The following is a 24,449-nucleotide window of genomic DNA, read 5'->3' as shown; positions in this document are numbered from 1 at the left end:
CGTTACTAACAAAAGTCTTACTTTGTCATATTTTATGTATTTATTTTCATCATATAAAAATGTAGCAGGCATCTTGTCTGCTAAAACATGCTTGTAATCGAGCTTTAAGAGCCTGGGCAAGCTGCTTCACAAAAGACACTGATGATAATTGGCAAACCAGCCCATCAGAGTTCAGATGTTACGCGTTGATGTTAGATTGAAAGGAAAGCGAATCCTGGATGAGGTGGGGAGGCGCAGGGCCGTCCCCAGGTGATGCCGCTTGCTCGGCTGCTGCGCCCCGCTGAGTCTCTGGGTTCCTCAGCCAAGCAGACCTGCGCTGTAGCTGCTTGCTGCTTCACCAGTGAAACATTCAGGTTTAGGTCTAGCAGATTAGCATTGGGTTCGTTTCCCTGACCGGGAGGTATGAGAAAGACGCGCCATTGTGCATGGCGTATTTGCAAGTAAAGCAAAAGCTTATCATCAACAGCGAGCAGCTTTGAAGTACTCCAGAGTGTCATTACTTGGGCATTAGCCATGTGATCTGTGGAAATCCACCAGCACATGAAAACTGATTTTGAGTTTTGTGTTTTTTATTTTATTTATAAACCAATGAGCCAGGTCCTTCTATTCCATAAAGCAGCTCCACTGACAGCTGCTGAAGCTACAGGTTGCTAATGCACAATTTGGTGCTCTGCGGTGTGACAGGCAGGGATCTACTTGAAAAGAGAAGGGATGAAAGATGGAGCTTTGTCCCCTCAGTTGTGCAAATTCCGTTTATTTCCTGTGTTAGGAAGTTCTGATTTAGTTTTGCCTGCTGGAGATGTCTTTCCTGACGCTGCCATTGTACTCCCAGTAATGCCACCTTCATGTCACCCTCTCCGAATAGGGGTGGCCAGCTCCTGCCCCAGAGAGGTGGAGCTGCCCCCTGGAGCACCATGCCTGGAGCCCCAAGCCGCTGCCGCAGCACCCCTCCTCCCCCTTCATGTTCCCTGGGTCAGGGGCTCTAGCTTGACTCATTTCTTTATCTAGACAGAGAAAGATTTTACATGAAACCTAGCCTTTAAATCACGGTCCTTACTTGGCAACTAGTGAGCATATTATACATGTGGTTTTGGAGCAAGTTATTAATGCTGCAAGATTATTTTATTTACTCCAATTTCACTGTTCACAGCTCAGCACAAAGCCAGGACTGCTTCACAGCTCCCAATAAATCACCTGAAAAACAAGGTTTCATTACTTGACTGGAAGTATTTTTGTTTTTCTCTTGTATTTTTAGCTATAATATATGTAGTATCCTTCAGGTTTTATTGTCACGTTAGCTTTTAATACTAAGTGTTGCAGGACTTATTTATTCCCTTAAATTGTCTTACATGATAACATACAAAGCTTTTTCCTCTGGATCACCAAGGAAAATACATCTGTGGAGTGAAGAACAGATGGCACTGAACCAAGGCGTTATTCAGCGTACTGCTGTTTACTGCTCTGTAAAATCCTCTCTGTATTAATGGAGTAATTAAAATAGAAGCTAGATGCGCTAATACCTCGGGCATTTTTGCTCAGGGCTCAATATGATATTGTATCCCTAGGCTTCCCAATTGCTGCAGTGTGAAACAGGAGAGAAAAATCAAAAGTCTATCAAGGAAGAGGAATAATCAGCAGTTACAAGCTATCAAAGGCATGGCAGTATTTATTTAAAACCAAGGGGCACGCTCAGCCCTGCTCCACGCTGCAGTATCCCACTCGGCTGTGCGGTTCGGCACGGGGCCGTGCCATACAGGGGTGTCTGGCTGCCCCCCGCTGACCCCGCCAACCTTCTATTGTGTGGGGAACCGGGGCTGGCTGTACGGAATACATAGACTCCCAGTTCAGTGCTTTATACATTTTAATTGAAAAGCCTGAATCTATAATGAGGAGCAATCTCTCTTGCAACCGCTGATCTAAAAGAACTGAATAAATAATCACGCTGATCGGTCTGCGGCATGGTTTGTATGGCTGTCAGTCCCACGGCCAGCATTCCTCTGGCCAGAGAGAAAAAGATGATGCTGGAAGAGCTACCGTTAGCTCTGCTACAGCTTCCCCCAGCCCTACTGAAGGCGCTAATGGCTCAGGCCTGCCTAGGCCCAGCATGGCTGGGGCATGCGAGGGCCCCCGGGGTGCTGGCGCACTTGGCATCCTTCTGAAGCAAGCGGTGCTCAGCGGGCCGGGGGCAGGATAGAGGCACACCTTGCTCCTGCAGGCAGAAAAGGGTGCGCGGGGTGTCTGGTGGGGTCTCCACTAGCACTGCCCCAAGGTAAACCATGTCTCCCGGGCTTCAGAGGATGCTCTGGCAGGTCTGCACGTACGTCCCTTGTTGGTGCTGCCAGGCAGCCCAGCGCACGGAGACTGAGCGGTCCTGTCGCCTTGTTGCAGGGGGTTGTGCTCTCCCGTAACTCCTTCTGTCCTTTGTCCTTCTCAAGCACTAGCCTGTGTCTCAGGAAGATGCCGTTAGGCACAGAGGCTGCCACTGATTAAGGCCGTCTTTGAGACAGAAATGCTGCTGAGCTCTAAGCTGCTTTAAATGCTAAGGAGCTGCAGCAAGTTACATCCTACCTGTTCTGTACTTCACCGACTGTTCCATCGGAAGGCAGAGTACGATGTGCTGCGTGGCTCTGCCTCCACCGGGACAGCCAGCTGCGGCAAAGCCCGCTTGAAAAAGAACGTGGTGTTTACAAATGAAGTTTGGTGCTACTTTAGTCCTGATGGGCGTGCTGTATTTAGGGTGGCAGTGATACTATCCTGAATATTTTTTTCATGAAGATCATTTCAGTGCCAATACAGAGTAAGATGCTACAGAGAAACACTGGTTCTTAAACTCGTGCCTATTGGATTATTTCAATATATTATTCATACCACCTTTTTCTTCTACTGCATTTTTTTAAAAAAATGTTTATGGAAAAGTGCTCATAAGAATGTATTAGCATTTGACCAGAACAGGGTATTTAATTCAGCATGCAAGCATTGACAATGAAGCATAGATTATGCTTCCTACACAGCATTTACTGTCATTATAGTCGCCTACATATATTAAGTTATTTTGTTGATGATCATGGATGAATATTAGCAAAAGAACTTTGTACAAAATAAAACCATAGCTGCCTACCATCTGAGAATGAAGGAGAAAAGGGCATAAACAAATGGCTTGGCTTGCAAATGATAAACTTATTGTTTTGAATCTATTTTAGGAAAACTAAGGATTGTATTCAGTCATCTGCTCTTTGGTGCAGCATGGCATAGACCTGTTTTTCTCCGCTCTGCTCTGATTTCTGTCCCTGCCCCTTTCCAGCAGCAGCATGGCAGGCACTAACCAGGGCTTTGGAGGAGTGAAGGGAGACAGAGGCGGGGAGCACGTGACGCGTTTTCCAGCCTCTGTCATTTTCTTGACTGAGTCAGTAGGGCAGAAGTTCACATGATATTTTTTTTTTGGTGCCGCTGCCTTTATCAGACATCTGATTTATTGCTGTCATGGTGCAGACCTGCGTGAATGACAAATTAATTCCCCACAGTATGTAAATAGCGTATGGCATATCATAGTCACTTTTGTCCCATGTGCAATGCTGTGCATCACCATAGTGCTACTTTGTTTTGTTAACATTCATATAATTTCTGTCGCTGTATTAAAGCCAAAGCTCTGCGGGGGTGGTACTGGTGACAAACTGGTAATGATTTGGAAGATTTGCTGCCAGCCTGTTGGGTCCCTGGTTTACTTTGGTCTTTGCTGGTGCTCCACATCAATTTCTCTTTAAATTATTGACTGTTATAATATATAGTGTTATGCAAACCTACGTGTATGCCACAGACTGGTCCATGTGTTTAACCCCTGTGCATGCCTTGTTTTTGCAGGTGGGTGTGCCAGGGACTCTTGCAGGGGGGTGAGGGGTTGCAAATTCCCTGTAGGGCTGCTCTTGAAACCTGCCTTGAGATCTCTTTTTAAGAGATGTTGGGAAAAAAGAGCTTCAGCATCGTGTTTTCTCTTGGCTGAGTCTGAGCTGGTCTTTGCAGATCTGACTACTAATTCCGATCCTTTCGGTTTTGCCACAGATCCCAAACTGACTGTGAGTTTTGCCTAGGTGGCATGATAACAACAGAGAAAAGCCATAAAAAAATAGTTTAGTATGGTGGGCAAAGGTGGTCGGGCAGGTGCTGTTGGGGCTTTAATGCCAGCGTTTTCTGCATGAGAAGCTGTGGAGCTTGGGGAAGGCACGGAGATCCATGCTGGCTGTGACCTGGCAGCTCGTGGGAGGACGCAAAGGGGCTTCTGGTTTGTGGGGAGGATCAGCTCTGCTTCTGAAAACCCCCAGCTTGAGCTGGTTCCTGGTCTCCACTGTCTTTTTCTCCTGCTGACCCAGATTTAAGGGTTGGGAGCGAGGGGCAGGTGTGTGAAATAGACTTAATTTGTACGTGTGGGAGGCACTGCAGTTGTGGCTGAGGTAATCTGAAGACAGAGCTGATGAAGGTGGAGGAGCTGGGAGCTCTGCTCTGGTTTTGTCCAGGTGTTGGCCAGTATCACCTGGGCTGCCTGTTCAACCTTACGGTGGAGCAAGGAGCCATGAGCACCAGCACATGGGGTGCTACAGCTGGGAAGTAGCCCATATCTTGGAGGGGAACCCAACTGTGACCAAACAAAGGTTTCATGACCCTGCTCCACCAAAATGCTCAGCCTCGGGGGTGCCGAGGTCCCTGGGCAGTGAGTGGGATAGCTGCACCTCCCTGAGAAACCCCATGTCCTGAAAGGCTGTCTTCAGCAACTATTCTGAAGTACCCTGGCTGAACTAATTTCTCCATTCAATTAACATTTCTCGTGCCATTAGGAAAACAGCCCTGCCCAGTCTGCTGAACCTCCCCACAGAGGCAGAAGCCAAGAGGAGATGCCATGCTGCCTTCCTTGGCTTCAGTTTAAAATGATGCAAAATAAAAGACATCAACAAAACTAAACGATGCCCTGGGGAAAGATCTGATCACATTTCCTACAATAGCTTATCCAACCCAGTCATAGATCTGAGCCCAGGCTTCTGAAGTGTTGTGGACCCTTTCCATGGGTTGGGATACACGAAGACGATTAGATTTACTGTTGTAAGTGATTGCCATTGATTTTGTGACGAGGAGGAATGGATAGCCATCACAGGACAGAAGAAACTTTACAAAAGAAGGAAAAAAAGAGAAAGAGTTTGGTTTTCTACTGGAGTAAAGGGATTATTAAATCACCTGAGGGTCTTGCTGTGTGATTCTTGCTTTTTAGATAAAAAAAAAGCCAAGTGATCTAAACTGGTTCACGTTGAAGCATGTATTAAGCATTACATGTTTTTAAATTTGTAGATGGGTATTTTTTTAAACTCTAGCTGGCTGGTCATTTTAACCATTTATAAAAGACATTATATGAAACTGAACAGAAATTAATACAATCACTTGAAAACCAGAAGCTCATTCTTAGAGCAGACCTGCCTAGATTGTTATTCTAATAGCCGCTCTAGCTGAGGAAGGAGCGGGGGCTGCGTGCACTGCCTCTTTCTCTGGAGCTGCCTCTTATCTCCAACAATTTTCTGCATGCATGTTCTGTGCCGGCTGATCACATCCAAAAAAGCCAAAGGACTGAGAACTTCAGGCGCTCAGTGAAAGCAGCGGTGCAGCAATACAGATGGAGTGCTAAGATCTGTGCGTTTTAGCTATCCACTTCAACAAAACATGCTGGAAGATTTGCTCAGAAATAAGCAAACAGATCCTGCAAGCGCGATTGTGTTTCCATCTATAGAATAATGCTGCCTGGATACCCTTCCCGGCAAACCATGAATCTCTTTGTGCTTTCTGATTACACTGTAAATCTCACTCTCTCATCTGTCATAATGATTGATTTTTCTTTTATTGTTTTGTCAGTATATGGTTTTATCTTTTCAGCCCCTTCTCTTTCCCTCTGTCCATAAGCTGACACTTTGCTGAACATTGCGATGTCTATTGTACGTTACTGAGCGAAGTCCCAAGTATGAGTCCTGCAAATTAGCAGACGTCGTAAGAAAACACAGCCTGCAAGGCACTGCGTGCCCTGACCGCACAAGCCTGCTCCCCTCTCCTGGGTCTGGCACCCCCCAGGCACCCACCCCTGCTTTCGGCTTGGCTAAGCCTTGCCTATGGGAGTCACGAGACAAGCCATGACAACGAGGGTATTGGGGAAGGTCCGGGAGTGGTAACTAGAACTGCAGCCACGTCCTCAAGGTGCTGTTGGAGAGGTGGCACAAAGGTGCTCGCCTCTCCCCGGGCCCTCGGGATGCTCCCAGGTATCACCTGAGCTGTAGCTCAGACCCCAGTTCCCTTCAGAGATGGCTTCAAGCCCCAGTAATTTGCAGCATTATACTGAAGGCTGGTAATTACTTCGTGCCACCATTGACAAAGTTGACGACTTTCTTTCCCTTTACCATGTTAATTCAGTGACTTTTATATGTGCATGTAAAAAGGTGTGTTTACTTTGATTAGGCAAATTGTGAATGTTAAATTACAGTCTGTACCATTGAATCTGCTGTTTCTTTTCTGCCCGTTATTGTAGACCAATATTCTACTTTGGGAAGGCATTTAAACCTCTTCACAGTGATTGAAGGCACCGACCAACTTTTTATATTCTGTTTACACTGATGTCTATTTGATTTTCACAGATAGGAGGATTCAATTGTAGGATTACCCCTATCCGTAGATGCAGACTGAGCAGAGGCAGCACATAGTGCTCATAAGCCAGGGAGTAGACTTCTCAGAGAGTATTGCTAATTGTGTACATTAGTTATGCAGTTTTAAACAGTAGCTCAGGCTTAGTCCACAGCCTTAATACACACAGACTATCAGCTGGCTATTTGTGACAGTACCTAGAGGCTGGGTGCAGGCTGTGCTGTACATCACTGTCTTTATTTGCTGGGCTCAAATTCTCTGAAAGTGCTAAAAATTCAGCATAGTGTTGATTAAGCAACTTTCCATTTATAAAAATGCATGTGGGATGGAGGCATTAGAATAATAAATTCTAATGCTTATATAATGCTTTAGATGTCTATGAAGTGTGTTATGGCTAGAGCTGTTTCACAACCCTGAGAACTTGGGGAAAAGGGAGGAAAAAATGCCCTAAATGCCCTGCCCTGGGGATGGAGCTTGGGCGGGCAAAGGAGGACACGTGGGTCCTGGCTGACCTGGGACTCGGTTTAATTAATGAGCTGTTCTGAAAGCCACCCGGGAGCCACGGAGGTGCTTTTGGTCAGGCAAGGAGACAGAGCCCTTCCCCATCGTGCTGGCTCTGGCCATGTCCCCACCATCACTGTCAATGTCAGCATCACTGTCAGCCATCGCCACCCCCCCATTTAGTGCACCTAGGGTTCTGAGGGTCCCTCGCCCCACCTGGCTGGGGGAGAACCAAGGCATCCCTGCAGCTGAGGGGTGCGGGACCCGCCCTCCCCACCAGTGGGTGGGCACTGGGGATGGGATGGGCTGCCGAGCGGGCACTGTCCCTGCTGCCTTGGGTGCTTCTGCTCGCTGCCGAGCCCCGGGATGGGGCTTCACGTGGCTGTTCCCCCCGCAGCCCAGCATGCTGCCCCAGGGACAGGGTGCGGGAACTCCTCTGGGGAGGGGAGATTTTGGAGCTAGATCAAAAGGACCTCTTTCCTCTCTCAACTGCTATAGTTTTACATCTTCTCAGACCATTTGAGTACAGTACAGAATAATTTCCCAAGCTCAGACATCCTCATTTGAATTGTTGTTACATTATCTGTTGGTTTGTGGCTTTTTAAAAATTATTTTTATTTTTTTTATTCCCCTCCCTTTTACACTGTAATAGTGGGCCAGATCATGAGAGGTACGGACCTCTCTCCCAAATCTTTACCTGCATACAGGAGCAGATGTTACAAGTATTAGTGGACAGGCAGGTTGCATACAATGTGATGATGGTGGGAAGCTGAGAGCAGTCCAGCTGGAAGACCCTTGGAGGATGCAAACCCGGCTGAGTTTTGATTTATTTTGTTTCTCCTCCCTAGTAAATCCCCATGTCTTTCATAGTACATTCAAAGTTAAAAGAACCAAAAAAAGCATCTTATCACACTTAAATCTCAGGCTGGTGAACTACTCTGGTTAGCCACAGCCCCTTTGGTCCTGCATGTGAGGCTGTTTATTGTGTGAGGTGTAGGACAGTTGTGATGCTGCAGAGATGTCCCCACCTGGAGAAGCTGAAGGGCTGGCAAGACTTCTTCAGGAAGCCACAAAGATGTCACAGAGCCCAAGAAACTCCTTTAAACAGTTGAGGGGGGAAGAAACTGAACCAGTTTTACCCAAGGGGGCCCCGGTTGCCAGTGGCAGAGGATGCACAGTGTGGTCCTCTGGCCCCAGCAAGGCAGCTGCCTGGCTCACGCTGCTGCTTGTCCCCAGCCTGAGGCAATGGTGGAGGGCGATGGGAGGGGGATGGCACTGCGGGCACCAGCCTGGGGATAGAGCACCCCCCACCAGCACTGTCTACTGCCTTGGGTCCTCCCTCCCCGAGGGGCGAAACAGAGAACAGGGCCAAAGAAAAACTGTGTCTTTCTGTGGGCGGCGAGCATCTGCTGCAGCCGTCTGGAAGGTCACTGTGATGGTCACATTTTTTGTTAGGTAGCTCCTTATTTTCTTAATGTGAGAGATTTCTAATGTTAATTATGAAATCTTTAGTATTAAATATTCAGGAACAATTATTTTTGAATACCTCAGGTTTAATTTAGGTTCTTTGAAATTTTAATATCTTGGTTTAATATTTAATGCTACCCTGACATGAGTATAGGAATTTAAAGTCGGAATGAAATAAGTCCTGGATTTCTTTATGGAAAAGGCTGAGATGGAGAGGTGGGGAAAGGGTCTATCTTAAAAGGATGCAACTCTCCTCCTATTGGTATTTGGGCATTACAATATTTCCAAATAATAAAAATGTTCTTTTTGCACTAGTTTTGTTAAAGTAATATAGACTCAGGCATGCAAAATATTTTACTTTTCTCTCTGCTAATGATCAAAGACCACAGTCTCTCCAAAGCGGCGGACTGTTTGGGGTCTTCTGCATCACGCTTGTCCATCAGTTGGTACCAGGATGCGCCATATCCCAGGCTCTATACCGTTTTCAGTGAGAGGTGGTGCTGAGGATGTGCTCCCTGTGTTTTCTTTGGGGCTCCACAGAGTACAACAAGCACATAGATCTGGGCAAAAATTGGCCAAACGTCTGCACGACACCAGCTAGTTCGTGAGCGGTGGTGGGTCCCAGGGAGCTTCCTGGGGCAAGGGCTGTGTCTGGGCCCTCCCAGCACGGGGGAATCAGGTCTGTTTGTTTCTGTTCACCCACAAAGCTAATTCATGTGTGAATTCTATATTATTGTGAAAACCCTTCATACACATAGGTATTGTATGTATATGAATATATTGGGCATTGTAGGGCTTACTCAGTTTACATGTCAGCTGTAATTAAAGCCTCTCAGTTATTAAAATATCTTTAACGTGTTTTACAGCACCGTACCTTCAAATGAGAAGCATTAAAATGCTTTTTAGTGTGTGTGTGGTTTCTTTTTTTTTTTTTTTTTTGGGGGGGGGTTACTGCCTAATTAACAGACACTATTAATTTGTGAGCTGCATTTAAAGTGAAATGAGTAATACAGGCCTTGTGAAATTTTCTAAGAATCTACATTGGAGTCAAGATGCATAAAAAAATCTTGTAAAATAAAATATCACAAGCTTCTGGGGTGTAGTGTTTAAAAGACCTAGCTAAGCCTGTAGCTGGACGAAAACTGAATTTGTCTGGGGGGGGGGGGGGGGGAGGTTCTTTTTAAGGGCAGAGTATGAGACCTGCATGGAGGATTTTGCTGCTGCCTTATTCAGAAGGCACGGGAAAAGTACCAGCTAAAGGTGATGGAGCCAAGTTGCTAGGTGTTGAGTGTCAAAGAGCATGAAAATATGTGTGAACATGTAAAATAGCAGCATGCGAAATTACTATTACAAAGGCTGTCTGTGAAAGAGAGCAGGATATAATGGGGCTGATTTTGAAAAGCAGTTTTGTCCAGTTTTCTGCCTGCAATTTTGTATGAGCTCGTAATGCCAGTGCATCTTTATGGCCACATTTTATGCATGTAGATGATCACCTACCCAGCTTTTACTGCCAATCAGTAAGATTTCCACAGGTCTGATATCATGTACCATTATTCACAAAGTATAATAGCATGCACAAGTAGTCTCCCCAAGTTAACCAGACTTCATGCGCACCTCTAACCTGGTGCGAATGAGGATGTCACCACTGATCTCCAAGCCTCTGCCAGCACTGTGTAATTATTTGTGACAACAAGGTATTATTTTCAGATATGAGGACACAGAAATCACTACAGCCATTTTCAATCCCTGGTAAATGTCTGCACATATGTTCAAAGGATGTACATGGCTGCTTGTAACCGGCCCTCAGCATGAGCGAGAGACCTTAGGGGGTTTCTGTGGCCTGCACATCTATTGATGAAGCATGAAGAAACGCTTGGCAGGAGTGTTTTGTGTGTTGCTGGGGACCCTATTTCAGCCCCAGCTCTAAATAACAACACACTGTGGGAACCTGCACTCTGTCAGGGCTGCTTCCCAGCATGGGTGCTCCCGTCAGGCTGGGTGATGGGGCACGAGCATCTCTGCAGTGTCACTTCCCACTACAAAAGTGCTCGTCTGGGGCAGCAGAAGGACGCAGCAAAGCACCTGCAGAACCTTGTTCTTTCAGCTGCAGCTTGGCAGGCTCAGAGTCTTACAGCTCCTGAGGAGCCAAAGTAAACTCCAAATCCTTCCAGCATTAACTCACTGATTCAGAGGCCACATGAGCTGCAGCCTGGGATAATCTGGCATGAGCAGCAAAGTCAGCTCAAGTGCTTCACCACCCACCCCATCTCGGAGCATCCTTCGTTCCACTTGCTTTTGCTCCCTTCACTTAATCACTTTAACCATTTATGTTCGTGCTCTAACCCAAGCCCTGAGGTCTGGCATCAAATTATCCTCACTGTCTATTCAAAACAGTGTTCAGTTTTGGGCCTCTCCCAACAGGAGGGATGTGGAGTGTGTCCAGAGATGGGCGAAGGGGCTGGGGCACAAGGCTGATGGGGAGCAGCTGGGGGCACTGGGGGGTTTCAGCCTGGAGAAAAAGAGGCTCGGGGGAACCTTCTTGCTCTCTACAGCTGCCTGACAGGGGGATGTAGCGAGGGGGGGTCAGTCTCCTCTCCTGGATAACTAGTGATAGGACAAGAGGCAATGGCCTCCAGTTGCACCAGGGGAGGGTGAGGTTGGGAATTAGGAAAAATGTCTTCATGGAAAGGGTGCTCAGGCCCTGGAACAGGCCGCCTGGGGAGGTGGTGGAGCCACCGTCCCTGGAGGTGTTTAAATGACGTGTAGACGTGGTGCTTAGGGACATGGGTTAGTGGTGGGCTTGGCAGGGCTGGGTTAAGGGTTGGACTTGATGGTCTTAAACAGTTTGATTGATGACCTGACCAATACTATGAATTATCTGGTTTCTCAGAGGGCCCATGGAGGTTCAGCAAGAGACCTGCTGAGGGGGAAGGCAGGAAGGGGCCGGGAGCTGCCGTGGGGCTGTGCCCTCGGCTTCCCCCCCGCTGTGGCAGGGCTGTGCCTGGGGGCTGCGGGGGGCTCAGAGCTGTGCTCTGGCTCAGCACGGCGGAGAGAAGAGGCCAGGTGCCACCCTGCATGGCACTGTTAGCTGTTTCACATCTTGCAGTGGGACTAGGTGATTGTTGTAGGTCCCTTCCATCTGAAATTATTCTATTCTAATTTTATTCCTGTTTATTTGTGGCTTTTGTTTTTGAGGAGGTGTCTATCCTGTAGAACTAACCTGGTGTTTTCCAGGGGCTGTGGTGGGTGGGGAAAGGGGAGTCCTAAGGGCTCAACTGAGTGTCAGATGTGTGCAGCTAACTGTACTGCCAGGCTCGAGGTGGCATAGTGGTGAACTTGGCTTTTAAAGCATGGAAAAAGCGATCGTATAACGGAACTTGAGGTGAACTCTGTTCTTTGCTGCTCTGTCAACTTTGCAAAAATGATCTTGGATCAGGATTTGTCCCCCTGAGAAAGATACACCTCATAGAAAGTGAAGCCAGGTGAATAATGATCAATTCAAAGCTTGAAGAAGTTAAAAAAGTGAAGACTGCCAAGGTCTGATGATGGGAATTCATTAGCTCCCAGCTGAATAAGTAACCATGATTCTCTTTTAATGTAAGAGCTCTGCCAGCTTGCAAAGGAGCAGATGTGCACGCAAGATGGATAGTTTCAAATAGTCAAAATACTGGTGGTTTGGTTTGTTGTTTTTTTTTTTTTTTTTTTTTTTTTTTTTTTTTACTTTAGTCATTATCTTTTTTCATCTAAAATAAATCTAGATTGTGCATAGTCTGGAAAACAAAATAACAATATTTGGAGAGTAGGAGTGTTTATTTAACAGGTGGCTTATTTAGCAAATGGCTTACTCTTGTAAAAATAATATTCCTGTAGTATTCTGCAGCACTGAGTTAGAACATATGAGAGCAGGAAGGCATTTTTGGGGGTTATTACTTTATGTGGGCTTAGGTTGGGTTGATTTAATTAAGAACATCTGCAGGAGTGCTCTGCTGAGTGCATTTGCATGTGTTATTGGCTTAGAGTTGGGTGCTGTGCCTCGGAGAGCAGTCACCTCCCTGCCTCGACAAGACAAGACGTGTCTGCAGGGACGCCGTGCTGCTGCAGAGCCAAGCAGGGGGCTTCAGCCTCTTGGTCTGAGGGACACACGGACTCATCAGATAGATTTCCAGCCTCCAGTGGCACGGGATACCTGTCCTTAAACACGGGTTTGACACTGGGAAGTTATTCCCTGTTCAGGATGTTGTTCCTATACGGGGATGTTCCCTATAGCAGGATGTTATTCCTGCCGGTCCCAAGAATTGATCCTGGAGGCGGGGAAAAATGGAAGCAGCCCCAGTGACAAAGGTGGAGGGCAGGAGCTGAGCTGCTCTTTTCCAGGCTGAGCCAACCTTGAGATGTGGTGTGGCTCTCTGTCCCTTGGTCACTCAAAGCTAAATTCTGCTCGGGGATTTGGGTTTGCAGAAATAAACGGTGTCCCCCACACATGGTGGCAAAGAGAAGGTGGGGGGACAGAGCCAGCCCCTGGCGCGGGGGGACGGAGCTGCCCCGCCAGCCTCCCAACCTGAGAACCACAGCTAGGCTGCTGACAGCGAGACTCTCATCCTCACGCAAAGGGGTGAAACGTGCTCTGTATGGACCAAACATTTATTCTTTGTGAGTCTTCTACACTGGGTGCGATAGCTGTGATGGAATTTGGGCAGAGAGTTATTTTAATAACAATATTTTGAATAGCAGAAGGATAATTACACAGACATTTGGCTTACTACCTCCGTGAGGCTTGTCTGTTGTTTTCAGATGGTGTCTCTCTCTACATTTAACAAACACAACTGACTGTGGGTTTGTTGTCTGCACCCCCCCCATACTAGCTTTATTCTTATTAACCCTTACACAGGTGCTGGTGCTGTGTTATGTAGCTGCCCTGGTACTGAATAGCACCCACACCACGGACCTGTGAGGTGTGTTTTGGTTTTGGCCTTTCCGCCTCAGCCTCTGGAAGGTGGGAAGAGATTTCTTTCCAAAATATTTTTAGTTTGTTGCAGTATGAAAGCACTATTCACAGCTCCCAGGTTTTGCTAGTAGCGTGACCGTTAAATATAGGTAAAATGCCTTTGATGACAGAAGTCATAAATACAATAATTTAAGGTGATTTAAAAAATATAATAGCCCTAATTCTTGAAATTCAGTTTAAGACTTCATCCCAGTATTTACCATTCTTATTTGCTGTTTACAGTAATGGTGTCATGATTTTGGGGTGGGAATAGAATTAGAAATTGATAAAGTGTTGGGGCGGGGGTGGGGAGGTTGGTTTGTGTTTTGCCCAGATTGGCCATATCCCTGGCTGCCAGCGCTCATCGAGGAGATCCATGCTAAAGGGGCTAGTCTTAGATGAAGAACCTAACAAGTAATCATTACATATTTTACCATATGGTAAAATAATTACTTTTCACAAGCATCAACTTGATGAGGAAGCAAAGAAAAAAATGTATTTAAAGATCACAGTTTGTCAGAAAAATGAACGTGTTTTAAAGACTCAGAAGAAGGTCTTGTGCTCTCCTTGGGGGCCTCAGCTGAGGATCAAGGCAGCTGCATGCAGGACCGGTAGTGAAGCCCTGTCCCTTCCCACCCAGTGACAGGACAGCCAGGACAAGCCCTGTGGCGGGGGGGACCATTTTCAGTCTCTTGGCCTTGGAGCCAGTTGAGCGTAATGCCTTGTAACTGGCGTGGCTTCGCACACCAAGCCCTGGCAGACCCTCCCCCTCCTCCTCCTCCTCCTCTTTCTGAGCAGGTTTGCGTGGGGGCCAAGGGAGCAGGTCCTTCCACAGCAGCGGACCTGCCCGGAGATGTGCACACGTTTAAACCCATTTCAGAAGTATTTCAGTCAAAAATTCTCTACTCCCTTCTTCTGTTCATTAACCTTTACGAGAATGCTAATTCTCTATTCAAACATAAGGTCAAAGCCCTTAGCTGATTTTTTTTCAGAAGAATTAAGTGTCTTATCTAAAATCTTCTGGAGAGAAATACCATGGTAGAAGCACTCATCAGTGCCTCTTGACTGGCGCTGCCGCTGCCTCGCTTCCTGAGGAGCCGGTGGTACATCTGACGTGGGAGCTACTGTGCTGGGGAGCCAAGTTACTAAGGATGATTAACTTTGGGAAATTAATTTTTTAAATGTACTCTCTTATATTGTGGCCTTTTGCAAAATGGTGCTTAAGGCACTGAAACAAAGGCCGAGACACTTACTGAAGCTCCCATGACAAAAATGAATATACTGTAAAATATCAGGTAGCTTTTCCACTACGTGTCTCATCAGGAGGGGGGGGGCAACCCGGCATCCAAACATTTCTGCTCTGCTGCATCTCTGTAAAGCTGTGCCTGGAGGGAAAGGCTCTGTCACTGTACCCCATGCTTGAGGACAGCGGCATGTATGTGTCCAGCTTGGGGAGGAAAGTTTTGCTGAGTTGGAAAAGCATGATGGAGCGTTCAAGTTTTTTTAAGTTGAGATTGAAACTGTGTTGGAGAAGGAGGTGGGAGCTCAGATCTCAGATCTCAGTGCGCAAGGTGTAACGCCCTGTCTTTGTTGTCTTAGCTGACTATTGGATACTTTTTATTAAGGTCCATCTTATCGGTTGGGAGCTCAGTCTGAGAGCTGCAGCCTCCTCCCGCTCCCCACCTGGCATGGCTGGGGACAGACAGGGACCGAGAGAAGGGGACCAAGAGAAGGGGCCAGCGGTGCGCCAGCCCCCCGCCGTGCTGCAACCCCTTCCCGAGGGAGGGGAGACGGTGCCAAGCGTGTGCTGATGCCTGGGAGAGCAGCCCGCTGCAGACAGTGTGGTCTGAAACCAGGTGCCGAGCATCTCCTGCCTCTTGGCGCAGTGTAGGAGCATAGCGCGGCTGCCTTGCAGTTAAATTAGTATGTGACACCCCCCCCCCCCCCCCCCACCCCCAGCTGACACTAGAAAACACACAAGGAGCAGAACAGGATGCTACTTGTTCAGTTTTCCAGGGATTCTCCTGGAGGAGGGTGGGTGGGTGGAATACCACCTTCCTGGATCGGGCTTGTTGCTTACTGATGGCTAAAGCACGAGGCTGCATCTGCAGCTGTTTCAAAAGCCTGATGCCGATATCCCAGAGCTAAACTTCCAGTGCCTGTGTCAAGCTTGTTGTTTAATCTAGCTCTGAGTTTCCTCTAACTTGACGTGGAAGCCTCGCTAGCTTATTTTCTGGCTCACTGAGAGCCGTACGGGAACCCTCGCCTGGCACCAGCAAAGCGGCTCAGTGCCCAAGGCAGCAGGGGCTCTGGGGGGCTGTCCTGCCCCATCGCCCTGCCTGTCTGTGACTAACACACACGTAACCAGGAAGGATACATGCACCTGTCTTGCTAAAAGTAATTTAGAGATGATTCATAGGGACTTAACAATCCTTAGTTTTTGGCAAACAAACATTAAATCCTCTTTATACAGAAAATAGTGGCAAATGAGATCCGTTACTCCCCTGGCCCAAACTCCAAGGCTCTTTGTTTTTAAAAGCTTGAGGTGTGAGCATTTGTAGCAGGTTATTCCAAAGTTACACACACACACGTACACCCACCCACACACCCATAATGAATGTAAAAAGGTCAAGGTTAGTGAAGAAAATAGTGAATTGGGAGTTCCGTGGAGGAATAGCCAAGTGCTTTTAGCAATTCACTTAAATGAGAGAGGAAAACCAGTTCCTTTAACATTTTAAAGCTTTCATAGCCTAATGAACCATGCACCTCCTGCAGCTTCTATGGAGCCAGAATTCCTGCAACAAACTGTCTCATTAGCCTGGAGTGGGAGCAGCCTGGCCGGCTCCCCGTGGCTCCAGGGATGCTTCGCCTCTCCCTCCCCGGTGCAGTATCTCTACCTGAAGTGACACATCAAAAAATGCTGATGGCTAAATGGCTGCACCTCCCAGCCTAGATTAACTGCCCCATAGAAGAGGAAAGTCTGTTTTCATAGAAGAAAAAAAATAAGGGGGGGAAGGAAGAAATGGCCCTGCCATCTCACTGTGAGACACCTACCAGAAAACAAGGCTGCTGCTGCTCAGTCACATCTTTAAGGTTTATTCTCACTTGTGGTTCACATTTAAGTCGCTGTCGTTGAGGTTAATGGGAGTTATGTGCTTATGACTATAATGGTTTTGATAAGTGGAAAAGCTGATGCTATTGCACATAAATCGCATTGTGTAATGTGTGAATTGTGTTTTGGTTTTGGCTGAAAAATAATAAAGGGAAGGATGGATGTGCATTAGGAGAGAACAGATTTCACCCTCTAGATACCAAATATAATATATATCATCATTACAGGCATTTTTTATCTGGTAGCATAAAAAAAAAAAGGGTAGTGGAGGAATAATAAGGACTTTCATATTTGGCAGATAAGAGGGGAAATTCCTGTGGCTGTAGTGGCCGGAGCAGGACTGGACCATCTCCTCCTCCCTCATCTTTAAATTCTGGCTTGCTGCACAAATGTAATTTATTCTGCTAATGGAGGTTAAGGTCTACCTGCTGTCCAGCTGCCACGGGGGCTGAGGCAATGAGAGGGACTGCAAGTATAATGACTTCCAGCAGTGCTATTTTTCATTGCTGTTTGTGGCCGGGGTCAAAGTTCACTGTGTGGGAGAACCGAGCCCTCTGCTCTGCCTGGGTCCGTGCAGCGGGAGCAAAGGAGAAGGTCCCTCCTGCATTTCCCCAGCCACCAGGATGGCCATTGCCATAAATTAAAGCAAACCTTCAGGGATTATCCTGGCAGCCAGGAGTGATGGAGATCAGCATGCAGGCGATGCAGAGCGGCTGATGACCATTATGTGTCATTCAGCAGCAGCCCCCCCCCCCCCAGCATGGGAGCCCTCCCGAGCAGAGAGCTGATGGCCTTGCCACAGCTCTGTTCCAGATGGGAGCGAAGCAGCCAGAGCAGGGTGGGAATCGCCCCCCCCAGCTTGTCTCGTAATGCAGATTTACATCCTACCGAGCAACGGGAAAGCTTAATATGCCCTAAAATATGAATGACTGAAAACTAAGTTTATGAGAGGCGGCAAATATGCTGATGTCTACTTTTTTTAACACAGAATTTTCTAATATAAAGGAATCCTTTGAGCTCTTCCTGAATTGGGCAGAAAGTGATAGGAGCACTAAGGGTGTGCCCAGAGCTGAAGGTGCCCTGGCAAAAAATCTCCCCTGCCCTTGCTGATAGAAGATTTTTGGAGCAGGATTTGAGAATCCCTTCCAAATTATCCCGAGAGCCTTGCGCCATTGCCTTGTTCTGGCTGTTTTCAGTTCTGTTACGGACATTTTCCGATCGCAGAATAAATTCCCTCCCTTGCCCTCATTGCCCAGTGGAGAAACGCAAGACAGGCTGGTGAAGCAGAGCCAGCCCAAGCCATGCGTGTCTGCAGCATCCCTGCGCCTGCAATGGTGGTGCTGACGGTCGGACTCAAATCGCTCCCTTCCATGCCAATACTTCTTCATCTACTCTCAGTATTAAGGCTGAACAGAGAATTTTTAATTCCAGTTTTCTAAGATTATTTTTGTTTTTGTTGTTGTTCATGTTTGCTTGGTTTAATGACTTTAGTGTTGCGTGGCTGGAGGGGTATGGGTGTGTGGCCCCTCTCCCCGCAGTGCTGCGGTAGGAGGGAGCCCCCGAGCACCCCGCTCTGCCCGGCTCGGGACCCCCTGCAGGAGCTGGGCGCACGAGGGGATGTGGAAGGGGACGTGGGGAGCCTTCAGCAGCGCCCTGGGGCTGCCATGGCAAACCCTGCGTGCGAGGCAATGCGTTGCAAGTGCTAAAGTGGCAGGCTAGAATTTATCCTTTTCCTAAACTTCCTTGCATATGTCAATTTATGCAAGAATTTTTAAATTATTTAAGATTCTTTTAAAAGAGATGCTCCCCCCCCTCCCCCCCCCCTCCCCCTTCTTTCTTTTTTTCTGCAAAGAAACAGAACCTTCCGTGGCAGGCTATGAAATATGAATTATTTACCTCCAGACTGGGCAGAAGTCTGCTCCAATCTTAGAAGTAAATGCATATTTAATCTTTAAGGCATATTGTTTATCCATGTAAATACATATTTTGGTATACACATTCTTTATAACACAGTTATGTGGACTAAGTGGAGATTTTGGTAGGCATGGCATAACATTTACCATTGTTTGTCTATAACGCTAGCTCTGAAAATGTGCAAAAAAGCAGCTTTTACTGGTGATGGTTTCTAACGCTCCTGTATCTTAAAAACAGCATAGCTTCTAAAAAAAAAAATATATATTGAAAAGTTTAAAAAAAGCTGTCTAGCTATGAAGGACACATCTCCTGCCAAATTATAAACCTTTGAGAAACTGCATTTGTTCGAGAAGTTGTGAGACATCCTTTAATTCAGTATTATAATATCATGATCAGCAACTGTATAATTAGAGCATCATTGCTACTATGTATGTCACCGATGCAATGGTAATTGCAGACCTGAGTTATTGCACAAGTGGGAACTTATGGTCTTACAGACTTCGGGGTTTCCAATGTGGACAGCAATCTTGATATAAATATTCAAGTTATACTGCTCGGAGCTAAGCCATTTATTTTTCATGTTTGAAAGGTGGGAATAAATATAATATTTGCCCGACAGATATGAACGGTATGGATTAATTCTCTGAAGAAGCATAGAACATACCTTCAAGCAGTTGCCTAAAGCAAATACACCCCACAAATTACAGGGTGGGTAGATTTCGTAAAATGTGGTTGCGTTCAATTTGCAGCAGTCTGCACCCCCCGTTTGGGAAGAACGCCCCGATAAGTCCCAATCTGTACAATTACCAGTTCACTGCATGGAACAGATTCACCAAGAACCAAGTTTCTTTATTTGATCAACACTGCCTACAGCTCCAATCCTGCAAAAATTAAGGGTGTTTGGCTCTATGTACTCTGCCTGTTGAATTAATTGGTGCATAAAGTTAAGCACAGCTGCGTCTCTGTGGGGCTGGAGGGCCGAGGGGCAGTCGGGTAAGCAGCCCGCAGGAGGCTGACCCTACGGACACCGAGGGCACGTGGCACGCCGCGCACACGTGCATGCACACACACATGTTTGCTGCTGAACACGCAGGCCTGACTGATGTTCAGTACCTCTCCCGGCTAAGGGAACACCACTGGCACCTAGAAAGGTTTCTGGGATTTGTTTTGTTTCTTTTTGGAATTGACGGTGATTATGTCCCCCCAAATTTAAGTGATGATTCAGAGACGGGACTGAATAGCTTGTCCGTGTTACCCAGTGGCTCTGCCCAGTATGAATGCAAAGTCAATGCTTAATTTCCCTCCCCCTCCACCCCCCACCCCGTATTTAATAAAGCTGCTCTTCATTCTATCCTGTTGCTGGAAATATCAGGTTCCAGATACCAGGAATCACAGGAATGAAATATAGCATTGAAATATAGAATTTGATCCAGCCGCAGTACAGAAAATACTCTCAATTTTACGTGAGATGAGGCATACGAGTTGGGCTATGCATTTTTGTTTTCCCCCCTTCGTAAAACTGTACCAACATGATACTTTCTGCAGCACCACTGTTTCTAGCGAATGAATTCTAAAATATAGCACTTTAAAGCTGCAATACAAGAGAGATCAGAATATCAGGACTGTGTATAGTATAATTCGAATTGAGTTTTATACTCCTTCCTTAAACAATGAATTTTGTCATGTTATTCAAGGTTTTAAAAAAGGCTGCATTTCCGAAAATAGTAACTGCTTAGCGCACGGCTGTAAATAATAAGATAGAAATCGTACGGTCTGTCACTGAACATATGCAGAGTGACCCAGGACATTTTATTGTCATATTTTTGAGTCAACCTAGTTCTGTTTATGCCCTTTATCGGTAGCTACAATAGATTTGCTGCATATTCTGTCTACGTGTTAGCATGGGATAGTGTATGCTGAGACTAGCAACACCGGGACCCTGCCTTTTCCAAAGCGGGGCTAACGGAGCCAACGCGGAGCCGCTGAGCCTGGTGGTGCTCAGCTGGCACTGCTGGCCGCAAAGTCCTATTGGCAGAAGAAAAAAAACCGATAAATTGTTCTATAACGCGTCACCTACTGGAGTTCATCTACAAAACACGGGAATGAGAATGTTGATAATGGTTTTATTATTCTTGTCATCGATGGCAGTTTTGTAAACCAGTCAAGATCTACTGGGGTCACTGGGGGATCTTGTGTTCAAGGGCTGTTGGCCGTAGTCATGCCCCAGCAATTTACACAGATGGCTTTTTTAAATTCAGCTGTAAACAGTGAGCAACGTTTTGTGTTAATGCTGTCTGGGGCTGTTCAAAACGAAAAGTTAGCAGCATTACATGCTGTTTGGAAACTTGATCCTTCACTGAGTGAGATGAGCGTTGTCTGGCCAGACTGCAGTGCTAGGAAATGGTGTATGAAGAGTTAACTGCTGCGGTAAGGTGTGTGTGCAGTGTTAGTGCATTGGGAATGGAGTCCTGTCTGTAAAGATGATTCTATCGTGGACGGCAACATGCACTTCAGTACAGTTATTGGAGCAACCTCGTTTTAATATATAGATATGTATATATATAAAATTCTGCTTGATACTTCATGTATTTTCAGATATCTAATATTTAAAAGCATCCTTTATCATTGCAAAATTAGCCAAACCAGTACAAAATTAAGTGCAAGAAAAATACCAATTCGCATAGTTTTTGCCAGTAATACAAAAGGGACTGTTCAGCTTCTCACATTTACAGCCATTTAGGAATTCTGATTTAGAATGACTAAGGGAAACGTTCCTACATTCAAAAGATGCCTCAAAATAATTTGCGTTCTGTTTTATAATGGGGAAAACTAACTTTTACGGAGATTGCCTACTGGTTAGTGGTGGCATATGGAAAACAAAAGGCGTTGGTGCTGTCCTTGACTGACTGCCTAAAAAACTACTTCTGAAGCAGCTGGATGTGACCCCCTGAGCTGGAGAGGAGGCCTTCCTTTTAGCCAATAGCACCTTTTTCCTTGACTAGAGATTTCTTGTGCTCAAAAGGATGCTTTAGCATTTCCCAAAACACATTCCAGATTTGTTGGAGAGGAAGAGGAAAGTAGTGTTTTATGAAGGCACACCCATGCTGAATTTGCAGGAAAAAGGAAAGAAAGCAGTACTGCACAATGCAGTTATAATACAAGGCTCATTCTTGAAACCTGAATATCATGCTAGAAGAAAATCTAGATATGTGTAATATTTTGAAGAAATATTTTGAAGGCAATATTATTTGATTTTTTTTTATCAAAAAAGAAAAAACGTTCTGTGTCAACGTGGATAGAATGCTATTTAAGAAGGGAACTGAATATTTGTATTGCAGCCTTAAAGAAGCACATTTTTACTGCAATATTTTTTTTATTTTTTTTTGTAAACTACGGTCTGCAACTCAGCAGACCATGACTGAATGCTTTTGAAAACTTGTAGATTAGAAACATGAAATCACAATTAATATCCTCTAAAAGTAATTTCAGAGTTTTCACGTCTTAAAAAAAGGACAATGTGTACTGCTTCACAAGGTAATGCAGCTAATCAAAAAAGGAGTAGAATTAAAGTATTTACATAATGAGCAATTCTACAGAAGGCGATCATCCCCACGTAAGCACTGTTGATTATATCCCACGCTGCTTTTAACAAACTCTACCAGATTGGATCCAGTCATCAGCACTTTCAGAGAATCCTTAAAAGCCTTTTATGGGTCTTTACATTTAGTGCAGAATGATGTTCTTCAGGTAGAATATGCTGGTGAGGGAGGACAGTGTCAACACAAGGTACCAGCAGGAGAAGAGGACTTCGGCATCACCGGTGATCCCGTACTGGGCTGTACTGGGAGCTGCAAAGAGAAGAAAAAGGGGTTAAGTGAAGATTTCCGCTCTTGGACCCCCAAATTCTAAGTTTTCATTAATTCTACAATAACTATTTGGGCAGCAAAAGCATTCTTCTGAAAACTGGAGAAAAAGCTGCAAAAGCAGCCAAGCCTCCCGCCGCACCGCTCACTGAATGTTACCTTTTGTTTTAAAAGACAAATCATTATTAAGGCAAGGATTTAAAAATGCGAGTGCTCAAAATCAGATGAGCGCTTCACGTTTAAACAGCTGAATAATTAATCCGTTCTTAAGTTACGGAGCATTAGGATCTCCACTGAAATCAATGAGAGGTGAATATATTTAGCCCTGTTGGAAAACAACTAATTTTCTGCTGAACTTTAGAAGCCAAAGTTTGACAATTTTGCTTAGCCAAAGACATTCATATTTATTTTCAGTTTCTATGAAGAAATCGTATTTACTTGCTTTAATACGAAGTCTTTGTCAAATTCCTAAGTAAATATTAGAGCGAGTGCATGCAAAGAGAGTTAAAATAGAAGAGAACAGTGTTGAGAAACAAGTGAGGTGTCAGTCCTGGGCGACCATGAGCAGGCTGCCTGCAGCACCCACTGCTCTGCTATCCTACAGCCCCGGGCGGGGGGTGGGTGGGAAAGGACCCGTGGCCTCAGCTGTCAGCACGATGCTCTTGGGATGTTCAGCTGCTAAATGAGCACTGCGGGCTATTTTTGGCCAGCAGATTTCTGTACATGTTTTCTCTCAATTCAAGTGTTTTTCTTATATATGAAACCCCAATCTTTTACCTATAAAATATATATTATATGCTGGTACATAGCATCCTGTGCTCTTTGGTTGAACACTGCTATCAAAGGTTTTGCTTCTCAGGCTTTATGAGTATACTATAGGTTATTCTAAAACAAAACCTGTGCAAGTCTTGCATAGAGTGCCATTTCTGCGAGAAGGCATTGCTTATGTCAATGGCACTTCAATCTAAATAAAGTTGTAGAAATTGCTTTTTTGATTAGACTGACCCAATGCCTGTCAAAACATGGATGGAGATCAGCTGGTGGATGCAGAGCAAGACTGAGCCAGCTTGGTGCCCACATTCTGGTGCTCAAGGCCTGTTCCAGGCATTTCTGAGCTCATTCCTGGTGACTCACCTTGGGTGAGCTGGGGACGCTCAACCCAAAAGCTGCACTGTGAAAGTGAGAAACCACTAACGTGGCTACTTTGAAAAAGAAGTGAGCCACGTGTGTATGAAGAGGAGAGGTTGCCTGGGAGCATTGGGGTGGTGTGGGGTTGGATACCATGTGGAGGGCGCACGATTTCTCCTTTCACCCCATGGTATTGCTGTCCTGAGGTGCCCTCAAGGCATGGGGCTATCTGGACTGAGGACACCAAAAAGACAGTCTGAAGATGAGACTTCAGCTGACAGCTTTGCTCTGCGGGCACATGGGAGACGGCTACACAGAACAGGTGCCAACGGAGCAGAAGACAGTTTTCCTGGGGCCAAGACAAAAGCTTGCCCCACCGCCTCGCCCAGGAGCCGCCCAGGACAGCACGGCTGCCCCTCACCAGTGCCAGGTTCACCTCTGGCAGGGACACACCAGGCTATGGCACACCCTGTGCTTCAGAGGAAGCAAACTACCCCAAATCCTCACGTGTTCCCTTTTGGGCAGAGAAGAGGAGGAGAAGTAAAGCACCCCTGTCGGCAGGTGTGAGCCACGCTGCAGGGTTCGCGGTGTGGGCAGGATGGAGCCCAGAAGGGAGAGCAGGATCCTGCTCGGTGGGATCGTCATCTGGCTCACAGGGAAAGCCCTGCTCACGGTGAAGGAGGATTATAAAGCAAGGGAGGGGATTCCACTAAAATCACAGCCTGTTGGGAAGAGTAGGAGAGACTACAGCAATCACCCAAGAAAAGAAAGTAGACCTGAGGGTTTCACCAAATCCTGTTTGCTTTTGCAGGATGAG

General features: G+C 46.2%; 1 protein-coding gene across 1 annotated transcript in view; it reads right to left on the bottom strand.

The window, feature by feature from the left end:
* Positions 1–18,818: 18,818 nt before the first annotated feature.
* Positions 18,819–24,449, bottom strand: part of NEGR1 (neuronal growth regulator 1) — a 293,449-nt gene continuing 287,818 nt past the window's right edge. Inside the window, exon 7 of the mRNA XM_080407034.1 lies at positions 18,819–22,489. Coding sequence (XP_080263160.1) covers positions 22,365–22,489 — 125 coding nt within the window. The 3' untranslated portion in view covers positions 18,819–22,364. The remainder of the gene's footprint in view (positions 22,490–24,449) is intronic.

This window comes from Falco punctatus, assembly GCF_963210335.1.
Source record: "Falco punctatus genome assembly, chromosome: 11".
NCBI classification, from domain to species: domain Eukaryota; kingdom Metazoa; phylum Chordata; class Aves; order Falconiformes; family Falconidae; genus Falco; species Falco punctatus.
This window is presented reverse-complemented; position numbering and strand designations above follow the sequence as displayed.